Here is a 23,839-nt window from a genome sequence, read left to right on the forward strand (position 1 = left end):
TTCCATGCCAGGCAACATCCTGGTAAACCTCCTCTGCACTCTCTCCAGAGTCTCCACGTCCTTCCGGTAGTAAGGTGACCAGAACTGGATGCAGTACTCCAAATGCGGTCTAACCAACGTTCTGTACAACTGAAGCATTAGATGGCAGCTCCTATACTCTATACCCCTTCCTATAAAGGCTAGCATTCCATAAGCTTTCCTCACAACCTTCTCTACTTGTGTCGCCACCTTCATAGACTTGTAAACCTGCACTCCCAGGTCCCTCTGTATTTCTATACTCCTAAACGGTCTACCTTTTATCACGTAGCTCCTCTCTGCATTATTCCTTCCAAAATGCATCACCTCGCATTTATCAGGATTAAATTCCATCTGCCACCTATCTGCCCAATATACTAACCTATCTATATCCTGCTGTGTCACCTGACATTCCTCCTCGGTATCCGCCAATCCTGCCATCTTGGTGTCATCAGCAAACTTGCTGATCACACCACGTACGCTCTCTTCCAAGTCGTTTATATATACTACAAAGAGGAGAGGTTCCAGTACTGAGCCCTGTGGCACACCACTGGTCACTGGCCTCCAGCCAGAAAAGTGCCCTTCCACTACTACTCTCTGTCTCCTATTGCCCAGCCAGTTTTCAATCCACCTAGCTACCTGTCCTTGTATCCCATGTGCCTTAACCTTTTCTACCAGCCTACCATGAGGGACTTTGTCAAATGCCTTACTGAAATCCATATAGATGACATCAACGGCTCGCCCATCGTCAACCGCTTTTGTCACCACCTCAAAGAATTCTACCAGATTCGTAAGGCAAGACCTCCCCCTAACAAAGCCATGTTGCGTATCCCTAATCAGATTGCAATGCTCCAAATGCTTATACATCCTACCCCTAAGAATTTTTTCCAATAATTTTCCTACCACCGATGTCAAACTCACTGGTCTATAATTACCAGGGTTATCCCTACTACCTTTTTTAAACAGCGGTACAACATTAGCTACCCTCCAGTCTTCTGGGACCTCACCTGTGTCCAAAGAAGAGACAAAGATTTGCGTCAGAGGCCCAGCAATTTCATCTCTCACCTCCCTAAGCAGCCTCGGATAAATACCATCAGGCCCCGGAGCTTTATCCGTCTTTATGCTACCTAAAAGCCTTAGCACTTCCTCCCTCGTAATGGATATTTCCTGCCACTGATCTACAGCTCCCTCCAAGACACTGCACGACACCGAACCCCTCTCCTTCGTGAATACCGATGCAAAGTATTCATTCAGGATCTCCCCCATTCCCTCCAACTCAATACATAACTCCCCTCCTTTGTCCCTAAGAGGACCAATTTTCCCTCTAACCACTCTTGCTCCTAATATAGGAGTAAAATGCCTTTGGATTTTCCTTAATCCTATCAACCAAAGCCATTTCATGCCCTCTCTTCGCCCTTCTAACTCCCCTTTTTAGCTCCCTCCTACTTTCTATATTCCTCCAGCGCACTCTCCGTACCCAGTTGTTTTGACCTAACATATGCCTCCCTCTTCTTCCTTACCAAGTCTTCGATACCCCCTGTAATCCACGGCTCTCTAATCCTACCTTTCCCATCCTTCCGCTTAACCGGCACATGCCTTTCCTGCAACATTTTCAGTTTGTCCTTAAAAGCCTCCCACTTGCCAACCGTGGACTTGCCAGCTAACAGTGCCTCCCAATCAGTGTCCTTCAGCTCCCTCCTAATCTGGCTATAGCTCGCCTTCCCCCAGTTCAGCACCCTCCCCTTCAGACGGCACTCATCCCTTTCTATTTTTATCCTAAAGTAGATGGACTTGTGGTCACTGTTAGCCACATGTTCGCCTACCTCAACCTCACCCACCTGCCCCGGCTCATTTCCCAACACTAAATCCAGTATAGCCCCCTCCCTAGTCGGGCTAGTTACGTACTGCTCTAGGGACCCTTCCAACACACATTTTACAAACTCCTCTCCCTCTGTACCCCCAGCTCTAGGCCCCCTCCAATCCACTCCAGGAAGATTCAAGTCACCCACTACAATCACCTTATTCTTTCTGCACCTATCCAAAATGCCCCTGCGAATACCTTCCTCCACTGACCTAGGGCTGTTGGGTGGCCTATAGTATACCCCTAGCATCGTAATCTCTCCCTTTTTATTCCTCAACTCCACCCACAGCGACTCAATCCCTAACTCCTCCATATTGTCCTCCGTCTGCACTGCTGTGATGTGCTCCTTTACTAACGGTGCCACCCCTCCACCTCTCTTCAACCCTCCTCTGTCACACCTAAACCACTTATACCCAGGAACATTCAGCTGCCAGTCCTGACCTTCACGTAATCACGTCTCCATTACTGCCACCACATCTAACTTCCTCACAAACATCAAGGCCCTAAGCTCATCCGTTTTTCCTGTCACACTCCTCACATTGAAACACAGTCCAACCCACCAGTGTCCCTCGGAACCTACTTCTCCCTGATAATTTTCCTTTCACCCAACTCTCTCACGGCCCCAGTGTCTAATGAGCTATCAGTCACATCCCCACCCCCCCCATCTCATGGGCATTAAGATGAACAGTATGGTACAGCTACCTCTGTGACACCTGAAAGTCACTTGGGGCCCTCTAGGTCCTGGCCCCTTAGGGGACATTTGCTAAGGGCATTACAGACTACCAGCGCTTTCAAGGACTGGAACCTTTTCCTATTTATGAAGGACATTCCTTGGATCGTTTACGGCCCACAGGGTGACGTGCATGCCATCGATAGCCCCCTGCATGTGGGACATTCCAGTGTTGGCGGTGAAGCCTGCTGCTTGGGCTTCCTGTTGTACCTGGCCCACATCAAAGTAGATCTAACTGCCTGCCTGGGCATACAGGGCATCTGTCGCCTCAAGATTGCATGTGTGCCCAGAAGAGTCAGAGTTGCCGTACAGGTCTCCATTGGAGGCCTGAAAGGACCTGGTGGCGTAGAAGTGGAAGCCTGCGTGACCCTCACTGCCACTGGGAGCAAGTGTCCTCCTGCTGCGTGAGGATCTATCATGGGTACTGCGCTGTCTGCTTCTGAGATGCAGTCTATGATTGCACGTGGTGACTGGCAGCTCATCAAACGACGAGGGTCCTGTAGTGACAGTCTCCGCTTCCGACGTCCTCTGGCCCTCTTCTCGGGCCGATGGGTGGCCACATGCTGCCCCTGACCGGCAGCTCCCTGTCCTTCTCCTTCCATCACCTCTGGCCTGGGTGGCCTTGAACTGGGTGCAAGTCTCCCTTCTCCTTAGCAACCACAGAATTACTACAAGTCGATCAACTCCAAATCAAAATCCATACTTGGGTTGGGGAGCAGGAGAGAGAGACAGTCAGTAAGGTTACACACCCTAGGTCCTTCACTCCTTCCTAGCCACCAGTATCCCCATGAATCTGGGCGCTGGCAACTTGTCATGATCCCTGGTGCCATGGGCTACGTCAATGAGCTGCCAACCATTGCACATCATTGTCATGGCAGCCACAGGGAGCATACGGGTGGCTGTGACGGGGTCCCCATTGGCAACTCCTGAAGCATAGATATGAGTGCACCCACCTGGCTTCCAAGAATATCTTGAAGTTCAGAGAGTTGGTGGAGAAGCATCTGTTTGACTATCACAAATTAGTTTCCCATTTTGGGAGCACTGCAGGGAGTTCATCTGGTGTGGGCAGCCTTGTTAACACCTAGAGAACTTCCTTGATTGGAGCAATAGTTGCCAGAACTGATACTTGTTACTGTTGGTGGAGCCTGAGATAGAATGTTGACAGAAACCACAGAGCCTGTCCAGCAAACAGGTGGCAGGGTAACCATAGTGAAATCAGTAGGGTTAGGAGTAGATCTCTGAACGACTCCCCAGGGTTACTTATATGAGCCTGAAGTTAGCGGGCAGTGACCCCTGACCTGGACACCCCATTATGGGCATGAGCCTCCTCCCCCCCACCCCACCATGGCAGTGGGTGAGGTCCCACCCCCATCTGGTGTTCATTGGTACTCAGCATCTAGCTCCCCTTTGCTACTGCTGCATCTGACCCATGATTTTATAGAGCAGTTGTGATTCACGCTGGCGTCATGCCAGGCTGGAGAGGTGGGAAATATTCAGGAGGGGGAAGCAGAAGTCTGCCATTCTCACTAATGATATTGAAATCCATTCAAATTTATGTGACTAGGCTTTGTGCCCAGTAAAAGGGGCTGGGAACATATTAAACCATTTGGTATTGAGTGTGAATCTGATTTTTAGCTTTGCACACTGCCTTTCCAGCTTACCATGCTGATTGACTGGCACGGAAAAGTGGGAAGATTGCACCCCATTACCCTCCAAAGCCAGTGATGATCCGAAATGGTTCAGTTTCCACCAAAGGAATCAAGTGGAAAATAAAAGCAATGCACAATTCATGACAACTTTAAAAAGGCTGGCGTAACATTGTGAGTTTGGTGAATTATTAGAAGGTGTTCTTTGATATTGAATAATTTGTGGTCTCCTAAATGAGACTATCTAAAGAAGATTGCTTACTGAACACGCTTTGACTTTAAAGATATTGGTAGAAATCATACTGCTGATGGAACTGGCTACTAAAAATGGCTTCACAATTTGATTCAGGAATGAAGATCCACAAGTTGGAAACTCCCATTAAAAAAAATAAAAACAGTAACAAACATGTCACAGATGTGCCAAAATGGGCCATTCAGTGAGTGAATGCTAGAGCAAGAATAGTCAATAGAGCAAGAAGTATGGTAAAGTGGGTCACATTGCAAAAGTTTGTTTGACTTGGCCAGCTTTCCCTGCGAAGAATCTTCAGAAGAAAAATCTTCAAGCAGAAGAACAAGTTGCAAACTACAAAGAGAATTTATAACATGGAAGTTAAAGAATTACAACTGCGAAGAAGGGAATATTCTGAGATGTGAAGAAGAGCTCCACTGAATGTCTTATTCATACAGGGTGAATCTCACACATTCTGGATGTTTTTGTTTTAAATGAGCAACCTATTAGGGAGGAGTTTGGTGCTGTTGCTGCTGTATCTTTACTGAGATTACATGTCAACAAAAGCTGAAGTATCTTCCTTTAAAGCCAGCTGATGTGATTTTAAGTTCATATGCGAAAGAGGTTGTGCTGTTGAAAGGGTTACATCATGGTCAGCATAGAGTTGAGTGGACAAACTGCAGAATTGTGCCTCCATGTTGTCCATGGCAAGTTTCCAACTCAATTTGGGAGATCATGGTTGGAGAAGATGAAGCTTAACTGAAGTGTTATCAACAAATTGGTTGATGCCAAAACAGACCCTACAGCACCTGGATAAATACAAGAGTGTATTTGAAGAAACACTTGGCTCAATGAAGGAAGTTCAAATGAAACTCAAGATAAAGCCTATAAGTCAACCAATAAATCTCAGATCAGGTGCAGTGCCATATTTGATTTGATTTATTATTGTCACATGTCTTAGTACACAGTGAAAAGTATTGTTTCTTGCGCACTATACAGACAAAGCATACAGTACATAGAGAAGGAAAGGGGAGAGTGCCTAATGTTACAGTCGTGGCTAGGAGGTAGAGAAAGATCAACTTAATCAAGAGATTGAATTAAAGCATTGTTAGAGAATTTAAAAGAATTAGAATAGAGTTTTAGAAGCATTTCACAAGAGTAAAAGATAGAATTAAAAGGAATGCTGGGCTGGGCACAGCTTGCAAGAAGTCACCATGCTCTGGTGCCATCTTATTTGTCCCAAGGTCAAAGAAGAATTAGTACGACTTGTTAGCACTGGTATGTTAGAGCTGATTCCAATGAGTGACTGGGCTATCGTATCTGTCATGAAACCAGATGGTTCAGTTTGTATTTGTGGTAATTGTAAAACAACAATAAATCCAGTGTTGTGTGCTGATCAATATTCACTTAGTTTAATTGAAGATTTGTTGGGTTGTTAGATGGATAGAAATTCAGCAAGATTGATCTTTCACAGCATATTAACATATACATGTAGATGCTGAATCTCAACTAGTACTAACCATCATTGCTCATAAATGCCTTTTTGATTCTAAAAGATTGCCTTCTGGAATAGCATCTGCACCACCCTATTCCAAAGATCGATGGATCAGATTTTAACTTGTCTCTGATGTAAAATGTTACCTGGATGATATTCCAGTTACGGGGTCTAGTGAGCAAGAGCACTTGAATAATTGAATGATTTAGAAGCTGTGTTGGAACATCTTCAGGCACGTGGTCTGTGTACCCAGAAAGAAAAGAGTAACTTTTTCCAGATGTTTGTCCAGTACTTGGATCACATTATTAAAAATAAAGGCCTACAGAAAGCACCCAAGGAGATAGACGCTACTTTAGAAGCACCATGTCCAGTGAATGTGAGGCAATGCCTGTCCTTTCTAGAATTAATGAATTATTATGGCAAATTTGTTCCTAACTTAGATACGTTATTGAAGTCATTGCATAATTTACTTTGTGAAACAGCCATGGAACTGGGCAATAGAATGTGAGAAAGCGTACAGGATGTTAAAGGTGCTTTGCAAAAGTCTCAAACATTGGAATCTGAAACTATCATTGCTGCTTAATAGATTAGGGGCAGTTGTTTCACATATTCTGCCTTCGGGAGAAGAAAAACCAATAGGTTTGCTTTGCCTACACTGACTAGTGCTGAATCTAACCATCCTCAGCTAGAAAAAGAAGCATTGAGTGTAATTTTTGTTGTACAAAAGTTTCATCATTAGATATACAGTTATCATTTCATATTATTGACTAATCATCAAGCCTTAACTACCATTTTTGGGCCACACAAAGACATACTGTCATTAGCTGCTAGTCAGTTGCAACGATGGTCACTGGTCTTATCTGCACACTCGTATGAGACTTTATATTGTCAATCAGAGTGCCATGCTGATGCATCATCATGCTTACCTGTACTTATTGAGCAAATGCCACCAACTAGTTTTGCTAATATTCTTTATTTTTACTGGCAGATCATTTGCCTGTGACAGCTTCTCAAATTCAGAGACATCAGAAGTAATCCCGTGATAAGGAAAGTGATTGAAATTTTTTTTTATAGTGTCACAAGTAGGCTTGCATTAATACTGCAATGAAGTTACTGTGAAAATCCCCTAGTAGAAGCACTCTAACGCCTGTCCAGATTCACTGAGGGAGAATTTAGCTTGGCCAATGAACATAACCAGCACAACTTTTGGATTTATGGGAGAAAACCAAAGCATTTACTTAAACTTGGTGTTGTGAGATTTCTTACTGTGTTTACCCCAGTCCAATGCCGGCATCTCCACATCAAGAAAACCAGAGTACCCAGAGGAAACCCATACAGACACTGGGAGAACATGCTGACTCCGCACAGAAAGTGACCCAAGCTGTGAATCAAAGTCAGGTTCCTGGTGCTGTGATGTAGCATTGCTAATGAGGCAACAGTGCTATATGGATATGGTTTTGAAAGGAACAATCACTGGAACAAATTTTCCACATGCTGATTTGAAGCCTTATGTGTTAAGAAAGCTTGAGTTGACCGCCCAAGATGGGTATCCTTTGTGGGGAATATGAGTGGTCATTCCTCAGTGCATGGAAGGGTTCTTAAATAATGACATGGAATTATACATCCTGGCATAGTCCAGATGAAGGAATTAGCACTTGGTGGCCAGGTCTGGATGCACAGGCTGAAGAAAACATGGGACAGTGTCAGTCCTGTGCATGAATAAAATATATCACCGTTATCTTCTTTACACTCTTGGGAATGGTCTGGAAACGATAGCATGTACGTTTTTCTGGTCCACTTGAGGGTTACAAGTTCTTCATCATAACTTCTGGCCACTTCCAGTACACATTAGTTATCATGAGATTTATTATAACTAAACAAACCACTGAAAAACTTGACACAATTTTTGCAAGATTTGGTAAACTGGAACAGATTGCTAGCAATAATGGTTCATAATTTAATTCACAGGAACTTATCTCAAAGTAAATAATATTCAATGTATAAAATCCATACTTCGTCACCTATCAACCAGTGAATTAGTTGAATGATTTGTACAATTCTTGAAATGTTCTTTAAAAGCTTCAAGAGAACAAGGTACGTTATCATGCCATGTAAATAGTTTTTTGGCATTTTATAAAAACACTGCTCATGAGTACCCAAATTCACCTACATTACTAATCTAAGAAAAAGTCGAGAGCTGTTTTTGATTTGTTATTATCTCCAGAAACGTCAGATGGTAGAACATCATGAACAATCTCATGCTGCTAGATGAGTAGAGAGGGCAAATCAACATGCAGCTCAACAAGGAGATCAAGTGTTAGCACGCATACAGTGAGAGATGGGTACCAGCCCATTTCTTAACACTGTTTAAATCAAAGATGAACTAGTTTGGCGATGCCACGCCGACCAGCTGTTGTCACCTCAATGATTTCTCCGAATCAACTCCGGAAGTACCAATTTATTTAGTCCTTAGTATTGTCAGTACGGCTACAGAAGATTTGTTGAAGTTGCATTGCTTGATTGTGCCAGTGCTACTATACCATGTATGAATGATACAGAATTAGTTCCAAGAGAAGACGGAGGAAGACGTGAATAATTTGCCGGGTGTTAGCGATGGAAAGGTGGTAGGACTGGAGGGTCTCAGTGACATTATTGTTACTAGAGAGGCGGTGCTCGACAGACTGGAGGGACTGATTGTGGACAAGTCCCCAGGACCAAATGGAATGCATCCAAGGGTTCTGAAAGAAATGGCGGAGGTGATAGTGGATGCCTTGGTGGTTATTTTCCAAACGTCGCTGGATTCCGGGGAAGTGCCGGAAGATTGGAAAACGGCTAATGTTACGCCGTTGTTTAAGAAGGGTGCCAGGCAAAAGGCAGGGAATTATAGGCCGGTTAGTTTAACGTCTGTTGTAGGTAAAATGTTAGAATCCATCATCAAGGAGGAAATAGCGAGGCATCTTGAGGGGAATTGCTTGATAGAGCAGACGCAGCACGGTTTCGTTAAGGGGAAGTCGTGTCTGACAAATTTATTGGAGTTCTATGAGGATGTGTCTAGGGCGGTGGATAGAGGAGAGCCGGTGGATGTGGTCTTCCTTGATTTTCATAAGGCGTTTGACAATATACCTCACAAGAGGTTATTGCAGAAGGTTAAGGGGGCATGGAGTTGGGGGTAGGATGTTAGCGTGGATAGAGGATTGGTTATCAAATAGGAGGCAGAGAGTGGGGGTCAATGGGTGCTATTCGGATTGGCGGTTGGTGACTGGTGGAGTGCCCCAGGGGTCGGTGCTGGGGCCTCAGCTATTTACCATTTATATAGATGATCTGGAGGAGGGAACCGAGTGTATGGTGTTGAAATTTGCTGATGACACCAAGATTGGTGGAACGGCAAATTGTGCGGAGGGTGTGGAGAGTCTGCAGAAGGATCTAGATAGGCTGGGTGAATGGGCCATGAACTGGCAAATGGAATTTAATGTTGGCAAGTGCGAGGTGGTCCACTTTGGTAGGAATAATGGTAGGAAGGACTATTACTTACGTGGCGAAAAACTGCAGCATGCGACGGTGCAGAGGGACCTCGGGGTCCTTGTGCATGAGTCGCAAAAACCCAGCCTGCAGGTGCAGCAGGTGGTCAGGAAGGCGAATGGGATGCTGGCCTTCATAGCGAGGGGGATTGAATATAAAAGTAGGGAGGTCTTGCTGCGGCTGTATAGGGCATTGGTGAGGCTGCAGCTGGAGTACTGTGTGCAGTTTTGGGCGCCGTACTTACGCAAGGATATTTTGGCCTTGGAGGGAGTGCAGAGGAGGTTTACTAGGCTGATACCGGAGTTGAGGGGGTTGAGCTATGAGGAGAGGCTGAATAAACTAGGCTTGTACTCGTTAGAGTTTAGAAGAATGAGGGGAGATCTCATTGAGACGTATAAGATGATGAATGGGATGGATAGGATAGAGGTGGAGAGACTCTTCCCGCTCAGAAAGGACAGTAGGACTAGGGGGCACAGCCTCAAGATAAGGGGGGGGCGGTTTAGAATGGAGTTGAGGAAGAACTTCTTCACTCAAAGGGTGGTGAATCTCTGGAATTCTCTGCCCGTTGAGGTGGTGGAGGCTGCCTCGCTAAATATTTTTAAGACGCGGGTTGATGGGTTTTTGATAAGCGAGGGGATTAAGGGTTATGGGGAGAGGGCGGGAATGTGGAACTGAGCCACGACAGATCAGCCATGATCTTATTGAATGGCGGGGCAGGCTCGAAGGGCTAGAGGGCTCCTATTTCTTATGTTCTTATGTTCTTAGAAGAAGTTTGTACTCATACTTAAAGGATCAAGGGCTGCCAAATTCTAGAACATTGTATACAACCCTAGAGGAATAGATGCCCTCTTGGTTGACTTTCTTATCGATAGTGTATGTTGATTGTACGTACATTGTAGGGTCTAGACTGTTATTGTTCCTATGTTTAATTTGTTGCCATGACCAGAGAAATAATAGGGGAAGGGTGTTATATGTTTAAATGGTTGCATGATTGCTTTAAGTGTTGATATTTTGGATTCACTAGCCCATAAAACAAGCTCTGTCTACCCTGCCAAATGCCTTCATATTCTTGTGTGTTTTAATGAGACCACTTTTCATTCTTCTAAACATTAGAGAATATAGGCCCAATTTATTCAATCTTTTGCCACTGGACAATCATCTCATCCTACAGACCAATGAGAAAATAGCAGATCATTGAACAATATTTTGATTTGTATTCGCAGCAGAAGACACAAGTTCTCTACCAGAAGTGGACGATAACCTCAGGGCTAAAAAGACTGATGAAATTAGAGAAATTACATCAGCAGAGATAAAGTGTTGGAGAAACTTAAGCAACTAAAATCCATTAAATTTCTCAGACCTGAAGGCCTATGCTGTAAGGTTCTTACAGAAATGGCTGCCAAGATAGTGGATGTACTAGCTATGAGTTTCCAAAACTCCTTGGATTCAGGAATGGTCCCACTAGATTGGAAGTTGACAAATGTTACACTGCTTTTCAAGAAAGGACTACAGGCCAGTGAAACTCATGTCAGTTGTTGGAAAAATGATGGGATCTATTAGGAATTCTTAACAACACACTTTTGAAAAACATGATATGATTAGGACAATTCAACATGGTTTTACCAAAGGGAAATCCTGTTTGATAAATTGTTTGAGGACATAATTAGTGGGGTCGGTAAAGGGGAAATCAGTAGATGTAGTATACCTGGACTTCTAAAAGATTAATAGGCAAAATAAAGGTTTGTGGGGTTGGAAGGTTAGGATTAGCATGGATAGCGGATTGATTAATGGACAGAAAACAAAAAGTGAACATAAATAGTTTTCAATTTGGCAGGTAATGAATAATGAAGTGCTGCTGGCATCAGTGCAGGGGCCTAACCTATTTAGAGGACTTAAATTTGCTGATGATGTCAAGCTTGGTGGATAAGTAGAGAACGCAGTGAGGCTGCAAAGTCATATAGGTGAATGGGCAATAAGATGGCAGAAGGAGTATAATATAGGAAAATGTGAAGTTATTCACTTCTAGTTGTAATGAAAAAGCAGAATATCTTTGGAAAGATGTGGAACATTTAACTGTTGATATTCAAAGAGACTTGCATGTGCTCAAACAAGGAACACAAAGTTGGCATGTAGATGCGGCAAGCAACGAGGAAGTCAAAGGGCATGTTGGCCTTATTACAAAGGGATTAGAATATAGGAATAATTAAGTCTTGCTGCAGTTGTACATGGTTTTTCTGAAACAGCATCCGTGCAGTTTTGAGTCTCCATATTTTAGAAATGACATATTTGTATTGCAGACGGTACAGCTACTGTTTTCCGTCCTGGTACCTGGTTGTTCCCAAAGGGGAAATGCATCTGTGTTCTAACACCTATGCCTCTCGATGAGCACAAAAGGATGTACTAGCTATGAGTTTCCAAAACTCCTTGGATTCAGGAAAGGAAATAACTGGCACTATGCTAAATATTTATACATTTTATTATGTTCATGGTACTTCAACTGTTTTTACTTGTGTGCAGGTGGAGTGCATTATCTGGGATTTTATTTGAATACTTATAAAGAAGCAGTTACCAAAACTGATGTAGTTGAATTAGAAAAATTATAGTGATTGATTTTGTAAGTAAATGTAGGATTGTGTGAAGATTGGCTCCAGTATTATCCTCCAGCTTTCTAGAATAGAACATGTGACTTATTGGCTGTGAAATATTTTTCTATCTCTGTTTTGAGAATAGGGATAGTTAAAGACATATCATACCCATATGCGATTAGAATCTATAATATGATTCTATCTCTTGTTTTTCTGTTTCTTTTACAGAACATGTGCAAAATGAAGAGAACTATGCACAAGCACTAGATAAATTTGGTAGTAACTTTTTAAGCCGTGATAATCCAGACCTTGGCACAGCTTTTGTTAAATTTTCCACACTCACGAAGGAACTCTCAACGCTGCTGAAAAATCTGGTAAGTGTTCAAAGAACAATACAGCACAGGAATAGGCCCTTCGGCTCTCCAAGTCTGCGCTGCTCACGTGCCCAACTAAATCATTTGTTTGTATCCCTGTATTCCCAGTCAGTTCATGTGGCTATCTAGATAAGTCTTAAACGATCCCAGCGTGTCCGCCTTAACCACCTTGCTTGGCAGTGCATTCCAGGCCCCCACCACCCTTTGTGTAAAATACGTCCCCTTGACATCTGTGTTGAACCTTGCCCCCCCTCACCTTGAACCTGTGACCCCTTGTGTTCGTCACCTCCGACCTGGGGAAAAAGCTTCCCACTGTTCACCCTATCTATGCCCTTCATAATTTTATACACTTCTGTTAGGTCGCCCTCATCCTTTGTCTTTCCAGGGAGAACAACCCCAGTTTACCCAATCTTTCCTCATAGGTAAGACCCTCCATACCAGGTAAACCTTATCTGTATTCTCTCCAAAGCCTGTACGTCTTTCTGGTAGTGTGGCGACCAGAACTGGATGCAGTATTCTAAATGTGGCCTAACCAACGTTCTATATAGCTGCAACATCATATGCCAACTTTTATACTCTATGCCCCATCCAATGAAGGCAAGCATGCCATATGCCTTCTTCACCATCCTGTCCACCTGTGCTGCCACCTTTAAGAATCTGTGGACTTGCTCACCCAGTTCCCTCTGTGTCTATACTCCTGATGGTTCTGCCATTTATTGTGTAGCTCCCCCCTACATTAAATCTACCAAAATGTATCACTTCGCATTTATCTGGATTAAGTTCCATCTGCCATTTCTCTGCCCAATTTTACAGCCTATCTATACCCTGCTATATTCTCTGACAATGTTCACCACTATCCACAACTCCAGCAATCTTTGTGTCGTCTGCAAACTTACTGATCACACCAGCTACATCTTCTTCTTCCAAATCATTTATATATAAATATATCACAAACAGCAGAGGTCCCAGAACAGAGCCCTGTGGAACACCACTAGTCACAGACCTCCAACTGGGAAAAGACCCCTCCACTGTTACCCTCTGTCTTCTATGGCCAAGCTAGTTCTCCACCCATCTAGCTAGCTCACCTTTTATCCCATGAGATTTAGCCTTTTGCACCAGCCTGCCATGAGGGACCTTGTCAAACGCTTGACTAAAATCCATGTAGACGACTTCCCTCGTCAATTGTTTTTGTCATCTTCTCAAAAAACTCAATCAAATTTGTGAGGCATGACCTCCCTCGTACAAAACTATGCTGTCTATCGCTAATGAGATTATTCCGTTCTAAATGTGCATATATCCTATCTCTAAGAATCTTCAACAATTTCCCTACCACAGACTTCAAGCTCATCGGCCTACAATTACCCGAGTTATTTTTGCTACCGTTCTTAAATAACGGGACCACGTTTGCTATCCTCCAATTCTCTGGGACTTCACCTGTGTCCAGTGAAGAAACAAAGAGACCCAGCAATTTCATCTCTTGTCTCCCTGAGCAGTCTAGGATAGATGCCATCAGGCCCTGGGGACTTGTCTGACTTAATGTTTCCTAAAAGACCTAACACTTCCTCCCTTGTAATTGAGATTTTTTTCTAACAGGTCAACTCGTTCCTCTGAGACAGTACCAATCAACATGTCCCCCTCCTTTGTGAATACTGATGCAAAGTATTCATTTAGGATTTCACCTACTTCCTTTGGTTCTAAGCATAATTCTCCCTCCTTTGTCCCTGAGAGGTCCTATTCTTTCCCTGACAACCCTCTTGTTCTTAATGTATGTATAAAATTCCTTGGAATTCTCCTCAATCCTGTCTGCCAAGGACATTTCGTGACCCCTTTTTGCCCTTCTAACTCCCTGTTTGAGTTCTTTTCCATTTTCTTCGTATTTCTCTAGTGCTCCATCTGTTTTTAGCTGCCGATCCTTACATATGCCTCTTTTTTTCCTTTTTGATTAGACCCACAATTTCACTGGTTATCCACGACTCTCAAATCCTACCTTTCCTATCCTTCCTTTTTATAGGCACATGCCTGTTCTGCAGCCCTATCAGCTGCTCCTTAAAATACTCCCACATGCCAGATGTAGATTTACCCTCGAACAGCCTCTCCCAATCAACAGCCACCAAATCCTGCCTAATCCGGCTGTAGTTAGCCTTCCCCAAATTCAGCACCTTACCCATAGGACAACACTCATCTTTTTCCATTACTATCCTAAAGTTTACAGAATTGTGGTCACTATTTGCCACATGTTCCCTTACTGAAACTTTGACCTGACTGGGCTCATTCCCCAGTACTAGGTCCAGTATAGCCCCCTCTAGTTGGATTATCAACATATTGTTCCAAAGAACTTTCCTGTACGCATGTTATGAATTCCTCCATGTCCAGACCCGCATTTCCAGTCTATACAAGGGAAATTAAAATCTCCCACTACAACAACCCTATTTTTTCTGCAATTGCCCAGAATCTCCTTACATATCCATTCCTCAACTTCCTGTGGGCTGTTGGGAGGCCTGTACTATACTCCCAGCATAGTGACTGCGCCCTTCCTGTTTCTGAGCCCCACCAACAGTGACTTGTTACATGACCCTCCTAAATTGTCCACCCTCTGTACTGCTGTAATATGCTCCCTAACCAGTATTGCTGCTCCCTAACCAGTATTGCTACTCCCCCACTTCCTCTGTCTCGCCTAAAACACTTATACCCTGAAATATTCAGCTACCAGTCCTGTCCTTTTAACCAAGTCTCCGTCACTGCAACCACATCCAAGTTCCGCGCATGTATTAAGGCGCTAAGCTCATCTGTCTTGCCCATTACGCTCCTTGCATTGAAGCAGATGTCCTGAGATGCATAGATCGGTTAGAGGGATTAGTGGGTAAATACGTAGGGATAGGGGGGTAGGGCCTAGATGGGACTGTGGTTGGTGTAGACTCGATGAGCCGAATGGCTTCTTCCTGCAAGGGTTTCTATGATTCTATTCCATAATTTTATGAAGAACCCTTAAATTCTGGAAAAGTCCCAGAGGCTTGAAAAACTGCTAATCATCCCCCTGTTCAAAGAGTGGGGGAGACAAAAATGGCCACATAGGTCAATTATAAAGGATGCAGTAGCAGAGCATTTAGAAATATATAATACAATCAAGCAGAGTCAGCATGGTTTCATGAAGGGGAAGCCAAGCCTTTCAAATTTATTAGATTCTTTGAGATGGTAACGAGCAGGATAGATTGAGGGGAACCAGTAGATGTAATATACTTGGATTTCCAAAAATCTTTCAATAAGGTACCGCACAAAAGGCCACTTAACGTAAGAGCCCATGGTATTGGGGATTGTAGGTTAGCGTGGATCGAGGATTGGCTAACTGATAGAAGACAGAGTTGGGATAAGAGCGGTATTTTCAGGATGGCAACCTATAACAGGTGAAGTGCCACACGGATCCGTGTTGGCCATGATTATTTACAGTATGTATTAATGACTTGGATGAGGGAAGTGAATGTACTATTGCCATGTTTGAGGATGACACATACTGGTGAGAAGACAAGTGGTGAGGATCACAGAGAGTCTACAGAGGGATGTAGGTAAATCTGGCAGATGGAATATAATGCAGGAAAATGTGGAATTGTGCACTTTGTTAGGAAGAATAAAGGAACTGAATATTATTTGCATGAAGAAAGACAACAGAAATCTGTAGCAGCGTGGAATTTGGGGATCCTCATACATAAATCACAAAAAGCTAGCATGTAAGTTCAGCAGATAATTGGGAAGATAAATAGAATGTTGACCTTTATTTCAAAGAGAATTTGAGTATAAACATAGGGAAATCTTGCTAAACCTACATAAGGCACCAGTTAGATCACACCTAGAATACTGTGAAGAGTTTGGTTCCCTTATCTCCATTGGAGGCAGTCAAGAGAAAGTTCACTAGGCTGATCCTGGATTTGGATCAATTTTGCAATGAGGAGAGATTGAATAAATTGGGCCTATACTCATTGGCGTTTAGAAGAATGAGAGACAACCTTATTGACATATAGGATTCTCTGGAGCTTGATGAAGTAGATGCTGAGAGGTTGTTTCCTCAAGTGGGCGAGTCTGGGATTAGAGGGCATAATCTCAAGAGTAAGGGGTCATCCATTTAAGGCACATGGGGAATAATTTCTTCTCATTGTAGATAGTGAATCTGTGGAATTGTTTACCATAGAGGGCTGTGGAGGCTGGGTTATTAACTATGTTCAAGGCTGAGATATGATGTGGAAATGCCAGCATTGGACTGGGGTAAACACAGTAAGAAGTCCCACAACACCAGGTTAAAGTCCAAGGCTGAGATAGACAGATCTTAATCAATAAGGGAATCGGGGGTTATGGGGATAAGGCGGGAAAGTGGAGTTCAGGATGATATCTTGTCAGTCACGATTTCACTGAAAGATAGAGCAGACTCAGTGGCCTACTTCAGGTCTTTCATTTTATGATTCTTCCACCTCTCAATTAACTGCAACTAGGTGTTTTAACAAAGTGTTTTAACCCCAATGCCTTGTGTACTTGACTTTCAAGAATAGGCATTGACAAGCGTTCTCATAGGTTTAAAGTCAAATAAAAAGTAGATGTTTATTTTCTTAACACTTGACAAATAATTGTGACAGCATCCATTCATTCACATAAAACACATGTCCGCAAGAAAGGATGATTACTAAAGATATAGCATGTGCTTAGATTTCTTGGAGTCTGGAAAGTGACTTTCACTTTTGGTTTCCACGATAGTAGTCAGAAATGTTGCAGGCCTAAGGATTTGTTCTTGTTTCACTGAACACATTGGAGGTTAGAGTATTCTGGCAATGGACTCAATGGCTTACTTCGTGTAACAATACCTTTTTGAACTTTGTTCCTATCAAAGTTATATGTTGAGCCCTGTAGCAAAGATATCATCTGCAGATTTTGAAAAAACACACTTTTATCTGGGGTGCATTTCTAATCAGGGTTTATTCCTTTTTCTGGGGGCAATGTCTTCCCTCTGCAATCTCTGTATCCTGGACCTACTGTCCAGGGTTATCTTTGAGAGCTATTATGATGTTTCTTATGATGAGCTAATTTCTGTCATGTGACTATAATGGTGTCCCCATTGTTTTGTAGAGGTTAGCTTGGATACACAATGGTGTTTGGAATTTGGCCATTTGTATCTCACCATGATCAAAATAGCTTTGATTTACACTAATTTTTTGGAATTTCCAACTGCAGCCAGTGTCTGGAAGGCCATTATGTATCATTTTATGTAGGTATTTATACAATAAGAGCTGTTAACTCCACAGGAGAGATCTATCACTTCTTTGGTGTCGCTTCAATGGAATACCCAAAGGATTATTTATATTTTAATGTCCTGGCTGCTTCCAGCCTGAGACAGTTTTCATGTTTATTTGCAGACAAGGAGGCAGATCACTTGGCCCCATAGACTCTATCTTTTGTCAATGTAAATTGTCTTTTTACATTCTTTCGTTACAATAGATTCTTTCTTTATATACATCCATCTTCTTTACAAAGCTGTGGTCATATTACATAGGTGTAACATATTGATTCGCACCTGTTGATTACGTTTTAAGAAAAAATGCTTTTGATTTTTAGCTGACAAGATGCTTATGCCGTATGGTATTGTTTTGGCAGCTGTTTTAGCAGAGGCAATAACCAGGTAAAATCACTATTTAAAAGTAAGGAATCATTCAATTAAGGCAGATGAGGAGAAATGCTTTCTCTGAGGGTCATGGGGTTTTAGAACTCTTCAAAAGTCAGTGAAAGCAGAGTTTGTGAATGTTTTTAAGGCAGAGCTATATAGATTCTTGATTAACAAGGGTGTGTAAGGTTATTAAGTGTAATCAGGAATGTGGGGTTGAAATTCAGTCAGACCAGTCATAGTCTTAATGGCGTAATAGTAGGCTCAAGGGACTGAGTGGCCTATTCTTTCTCCTAATTTGTGCATTTGTAAGTTAATATCTGTATTAAAATACCAGAATCTAAATATTTATCTGGTACTTTCAGTTTTTTCAGCGTCTCTTCCCCATATATAACACTGCGGCTTTGAGAGATTTGTTTGCTCCCAAACTTGTTTTCTCCTTTTTGGAGTTTTGTCTTGCATATATTCCTTAAAGACTTGTATCACATCTCTGCTTATGCTTCTTTTTGATCGGATAATTGAAAGGATTATCTGCTTGAGCCTTTCTTCATATTTTATTTCTTAAAACATTGAATCATCCTGCTTAATATTCTCTGCACCATTCTTAATATAATGTGGATTTATTTTCTTATACGTTGTACGAGTCTATTTACCTAGTTGTTCCTGTACCATATCTTTGAAATATTCAGAGTAGTCCCAGAGCTATTCCCCAAAATCTTTCAAATTATTCTTCTTCAGGTATGTTCATTGGCTTTTTGGAAGTCCCTATGGAAATTATTTTGTTTGTCTCTTTATGAAGCGCGTTCCAGACCTGAACAACCCACTGTGTGAAAGTATTTTCTGTCTACTTTTTTACGAGTTACTTTAGATCTATTACCTCTGGGTCAGAATCCAGAGGTCATTATAGGTGTATCCTGGCAGACCAATATCACGAATGCAGTCGTTCTCTCAAAAGGCAGCGTGTTGGTCCCAATCACATAGGTGGCTTTGATGGTTTGGGCGTGTCTGCAGGATGGAAGACAACCACATATAATGTGTACTACCTACAAGATGCATTGCAGCAACTCACAAAGGCTTCTGCATCAACATCTTCCAAACCTGCAGCCTCCATTACCTAGACAACAAGCAGTAGGTGCATGGGAATATCATTACTTATAAGTTTGCTTCCAGGCATATGACTCAGAACTATATCACTGCTCCTTTGTCATCAGTGGGTCAAAATTTTGAAACTCCCTCCATAACAGCATTAGCTGCAACTACACCAGCAAGTCCATGAGACCTATATAAAGGTGCTTTAAAGGGTTGTGCTGCGAAGTATTTAAAAATGATTTCATTTGTCTGCTTCATAAAATAGTCTATAAAGTATATTATACCTCAAGGGGCCTGGGATATAAGCATTGTAATAAGGGCTGGTGCATTTCAATTTTAATAAGATTTAGTTGTGATTATGTGGAAAAATCACTTCACTTTTAGACTGGCAAAAACATTTGAAAATCTCTCAATGGGGATAGATGTAACAAATATTACAATCTGTTCCACCATCTTTAGAGCAGAATAGAATTATAGATCTGATTGTGATTTACTGGTGCTAAATTGTAAGACTGTATGATTTATTAATTATTTTGCCTTTGTCTGAATGCACTTTTCAGCTGCAGAATCTTAGTCATAATGTTATCTTCACTTTGGATTCACTATTGAAGGGAGATCTGAAAGATGTCAAGGGGGTAAGTGCCTGCATCTGGTGACAGTAATTTGATGATGTGAATGTCAAACTTTGGGGATATTGGCTGCATGTACATAGACCACACTAAGAAGTTTCACAACACCAGGTTAAAGCCCAACCAGTTTATTTGATAGTAAACCCACAAGCTTTCGGGGTTTGCCCCTTCGTCAGGTGAGTGGAGAGTTCTCCACATGTACATAGACCGTCCAGTGCCAAGAAGTGCAAATAAGATTAGTATTTGAGCACTGTCATAATCTTGGAAGTTTTTAACTGACATCTAACAACTAAAATTGGCATTTAATCCATAGCAGTGTATATTCATTGCATACATTGAAAATAATACTATGGTGAAATTATTGGACTTTATTTTAATCCAGGCTGATGGAATAAATGGGAGGCCCCTACACAATATGATGAAGCCATGTTAATATATTTTAATAGTCCCTGTTTAATTTTGGTGCGCACAAATTCACAACAAGCACTTGTGATCTGACCCTGGATGAGAATTGTGAGGCCATAAGACCTGGGAAATTTAAAAAATCACATTGGAGCATTGCAAAGATTTTTTAAGGTTTGAATTGAACAATCAGGGATGAATTTATGTCCCCAGTAAGAGCTATGCAGCAAGGCTTTTTCTCCCTTGAGTAAATGTTGAAAATGTTTATTCAAGATGCCCAGTCTCTATTCGGCCTCTTTCACAGTAAATGCATAAACAATTTAGGTTCTAATTGCAATGTTACTAAGCAGGCTTGTAAAGGATAACTAAGTTCTAAGGATCCTCCTTCATGCGTGCCTACTGCTTTAAATAACATAAGTACAATGGATTGCCTGAAAATAAGAGTCATGACTGCTACCTGTGGAGTGATGATGTGGGTATGCCGGCGTTGGACAGGCGTAAACACAGTAAAAAGTCTGACAACACCAGGTTTTAGTCCAACCGTTTTATTTGATAATACTCACAAGCTTTCGAGGTTTCCCTCTTCGTCAGGTGAATGGAGAGTTCTGGCCTCAGACAGAGCATATAAAGCACAGACAGTTTAGTAATCAGTAATCTCTAAACTGTCTGTGCTTTATATGCTCTGTCTGAGGCCAGAACTCTCCATTCACCTGACGAAGAGGGAAACCTCGAAAGCTTGTGAGTATTATCAAATAAATCAGTTGGACTAAAACCTGGTGTTGTCAGACTTTTTACCTGTGGAGTGGGCAGTGATTTGCATGTACTATCTGTGTGACATACTGCTGCAACTCAGTAAGCATTCTTTGCCAGCACTGCCCGAATCTATAATCTCTCCCACAAAAAAAGATGAAGATAACAAGCGTGCGAGAATGTGATCACCTCCGCCTTCCCCTGAATGTCACGCATTGTCCTCGCTTGGACATACACTTCCACTTTATTTTGGGAGCATATTCTGCATGGCACCTTCGTCCGGCGAAATGCAATGATTAAAGGAGGCTTCCTGAGGACAACTGGCAATTGACATTAAATGTTGATTTTGCTAATTATGTCCATATGCCAAGAAAAATTTTTTAGAAAAATGCAGAATTATCCCTTTATCTTACTGCCTTTGATCGCTAAGCCAATCACTGACCATGTCACAAGGTTACCTCCTAATTTCACGTGCTTTCATTTTTGATGATCTTCTGTGGAACCTAATTAAATGTATTTTGAAAATTCAAAGGGACAAAATCCATGGCCGTTCCCCATTCCTTATGCCAATGACCTCAAAAATGTCTGCAAAATTGATTGGACATGACCTACTGATTCACAAATCCATGCTTATTCTGCTTGATCAACAGATGTATGTCGAATTGCTCAGTTGCTCTTACCCCGATGACAGATTCCATTAAGTTGCCCACAACACACTCCCACCTATAAGGCACGTCAGGTGTATAATGAAATATGGTGCACTTGTCTGGAACTCCCTACTGACAGCACTACGAAAGTACCTTCACCTCAATTGCAGCAGTTCATCAGAAGGCCTACTAACAACCACTTTGAGGGCAATTAAGTGACAACTTTGTAAGCAATAACTGTATTCTGAAAATGACTAACAGACTTATGTGCAGTCACCTAGTTTCTCCCCCTCTTAATTTTTCAAAACCCTAGGCACAATTCCTGATCCTTGAGATTTCTGGAAAATTATGACTTCTTGCAGCTACAACTTGCTTACCTGGGTAGGCGATGGTATAGTGGTATTGTTACTGGACTAGGGAAGAGGCCTGGGAAAGTCTTCTGGGGGCATTGGTTCCAATCCCACCATAGCAGCTAGTGGAATTTATATTAAAATATAAGCTCGTCTCAGTAACCATGACCATGAAACTTTCATCAGTTGTCATAAAGACCCACCTGTTTCACATTAATGCCCTTTAGGGAAGGAAATTTGTTGTCCTTGACCAGTTTGTGACTCCAGACCCCAATGTTTGACTCTTAAAATGCTCTCATAAATTGCCTCATTTGTGTAAAGTCTTTAAAGAGTACTGCACTGTGGGTACACCTACAGCACATGGATTGCAGTGTTTCATGAATCATCTTAAGTACTTATAATAACCTAAGGTGAAAACTTAACAGGTCCTGGATGCTTGCATGTCTATCTTAAGTTATTGTTTTCTCCATTAACAATTGCCATTTGTTTTCTTTATATTAAATTCATTAAGTTCCTCTCCTTGAACTTTCTTTGTACTGTTGGGATTTTCTAATTTACTGTGAAAACGGGTATTAATATTTACTTAGATTCCGTTAAAATCTTGAATGAACCTGCCTTTAATGGGCCCATCTTTGCCATTCAGCTTTATCTTTTGTAATCTGTTTTATATTCCCCTTTTTGTACCTTACTATTTTAATTGTATCCTTTGTGTGTGTCTCTCTCTCTAAGCTGTCTCTTACCTTGTTTCATTACTATGGTTGCTTAACCACATGCATGGAGCCTAGAACTTCTAGGGGTATAAACTGGTTTTGTATAACACCAAATATCTTTCCATACTTTTTTATGTTTATGCATTTAACAGTCCAGCCAATTTAGCGTATTGTTCATTTTTAATATTCCCTATTGCTAATCCACATTCAGAAGTTGGCCTGAGAAATATGGTTGATGATATCTTGGGTAATAAGAGACAAAATAATGATCAAGTGTGGTATGATCTGGAATTCAACACTGTTGAGGATTGGTACTTGGACAGTAAAAATGTTTTAGAATTCTAGTGTAAAGACAATGAAGAAACTGTTGAAACAAATTGACTTTGGAATATTGGTGGGGAGGAACTTAGAATTGTTCAGCACTTCATTTAAAAGACAATGGATCGGCATACAGGGCAAATACATATTTAACATTTGCAAGCACAGGCAGAGTAAGCACAATCAAAACAGGTATTCTGAAGTGAAATGAAGAATAAGTTTTACAAGTTTGCTGGGAGGAAGATGAGGGAATGTACGAAGAAATGTTCAGAAGGTTTATTCATTAGTGTCACAAGTAAGCTTACATTAACACTGCAATGAAGCTACTGTGAAAATCTGCTAGTTGCCACACTCTGGCACCTGTTCGGGTACGCTGAGGGAGAATTTAGCATGGCCAATGCACCTAACAAGCACATCTTTCAGACAGTGGGAGGAAATTGGAGCACTTGAGGAAACCCATCAGACACTGGAAGAACATGTAGACTCGGCACAGACAGTGACCCAAGCTGGGAATCGAACCTGGATCCCTTGTACAGTGAAGCAGCAGTGCTAACCACTGTACCACCATGCCGAAATGTATTGAAAGGATAATCAGGAGTAGGGAGGAATGCAAATGTGAAAAAATCCAATACATTATTGATAAGATTTCTATTGATGAAGGACTTGAAAACTAGAATGAAGGTGAGTCTGTGTAGCATGCGATAGGCAATTCTGTAATCTTATGGAAAGCTGCAAATTTTGGCAAATCAGATAGTGCAGTCCACAGTTTTATGAGCGTTAAATTTAATTAATAGACTTCGGAGCATGCAGTTTCTGGAGATGTGTTGCCCTCTATGGGGAGAGCGTTTAATT

General features: G+C 41.9%; 1 protein-coding gene across 2 annotated transcripts in view; it reads left to right on the forward strand.

The window, feature by feature from the left end:
* Window positions 1-23,839, forward strand: part of LOC145346497 (arf-GAP with SH3 domain, ANK repeat and PH domain-containing protein 1-like) — a 320,720-nt gene that overhangs the window by 114,171 nt on the left and 182,710 nt on the right. For both annotated transcript variants that reach the window (XM_080193831.1, XM_080193832.1), the window contains 2 exons: window positions 12,309-12,454; window positions 19,742-19,816. In XM_080193831.1, coding sequence (XP_080049957.1) covers window positions 12,309-12,454; window positions 19,742-19,816 — 221 coding nt within the window. The remainder of the gene's footprint in view (window positions 1-12,308; window positions 12,455-19,741; window positions 19,817-23,839) is intronic.

Source organism: Carcharhinus amblyrhynchos, chromosome 8 (assembly GCF_965287045.1).
Source record: "Carcharhinus amblyrhynchos chromosome 8, sCarAmb.v2.hapA, whole genome shotgun sequence".
In the NCBI taxonomy this organism is placed as follows: Eukaryota; Metazoa; Chordata; class Chondrichthyes; order Carcharhiniformes; family Carcharhinidae; genus Carcharhinus; species Carcharhinus amblyrhynchos.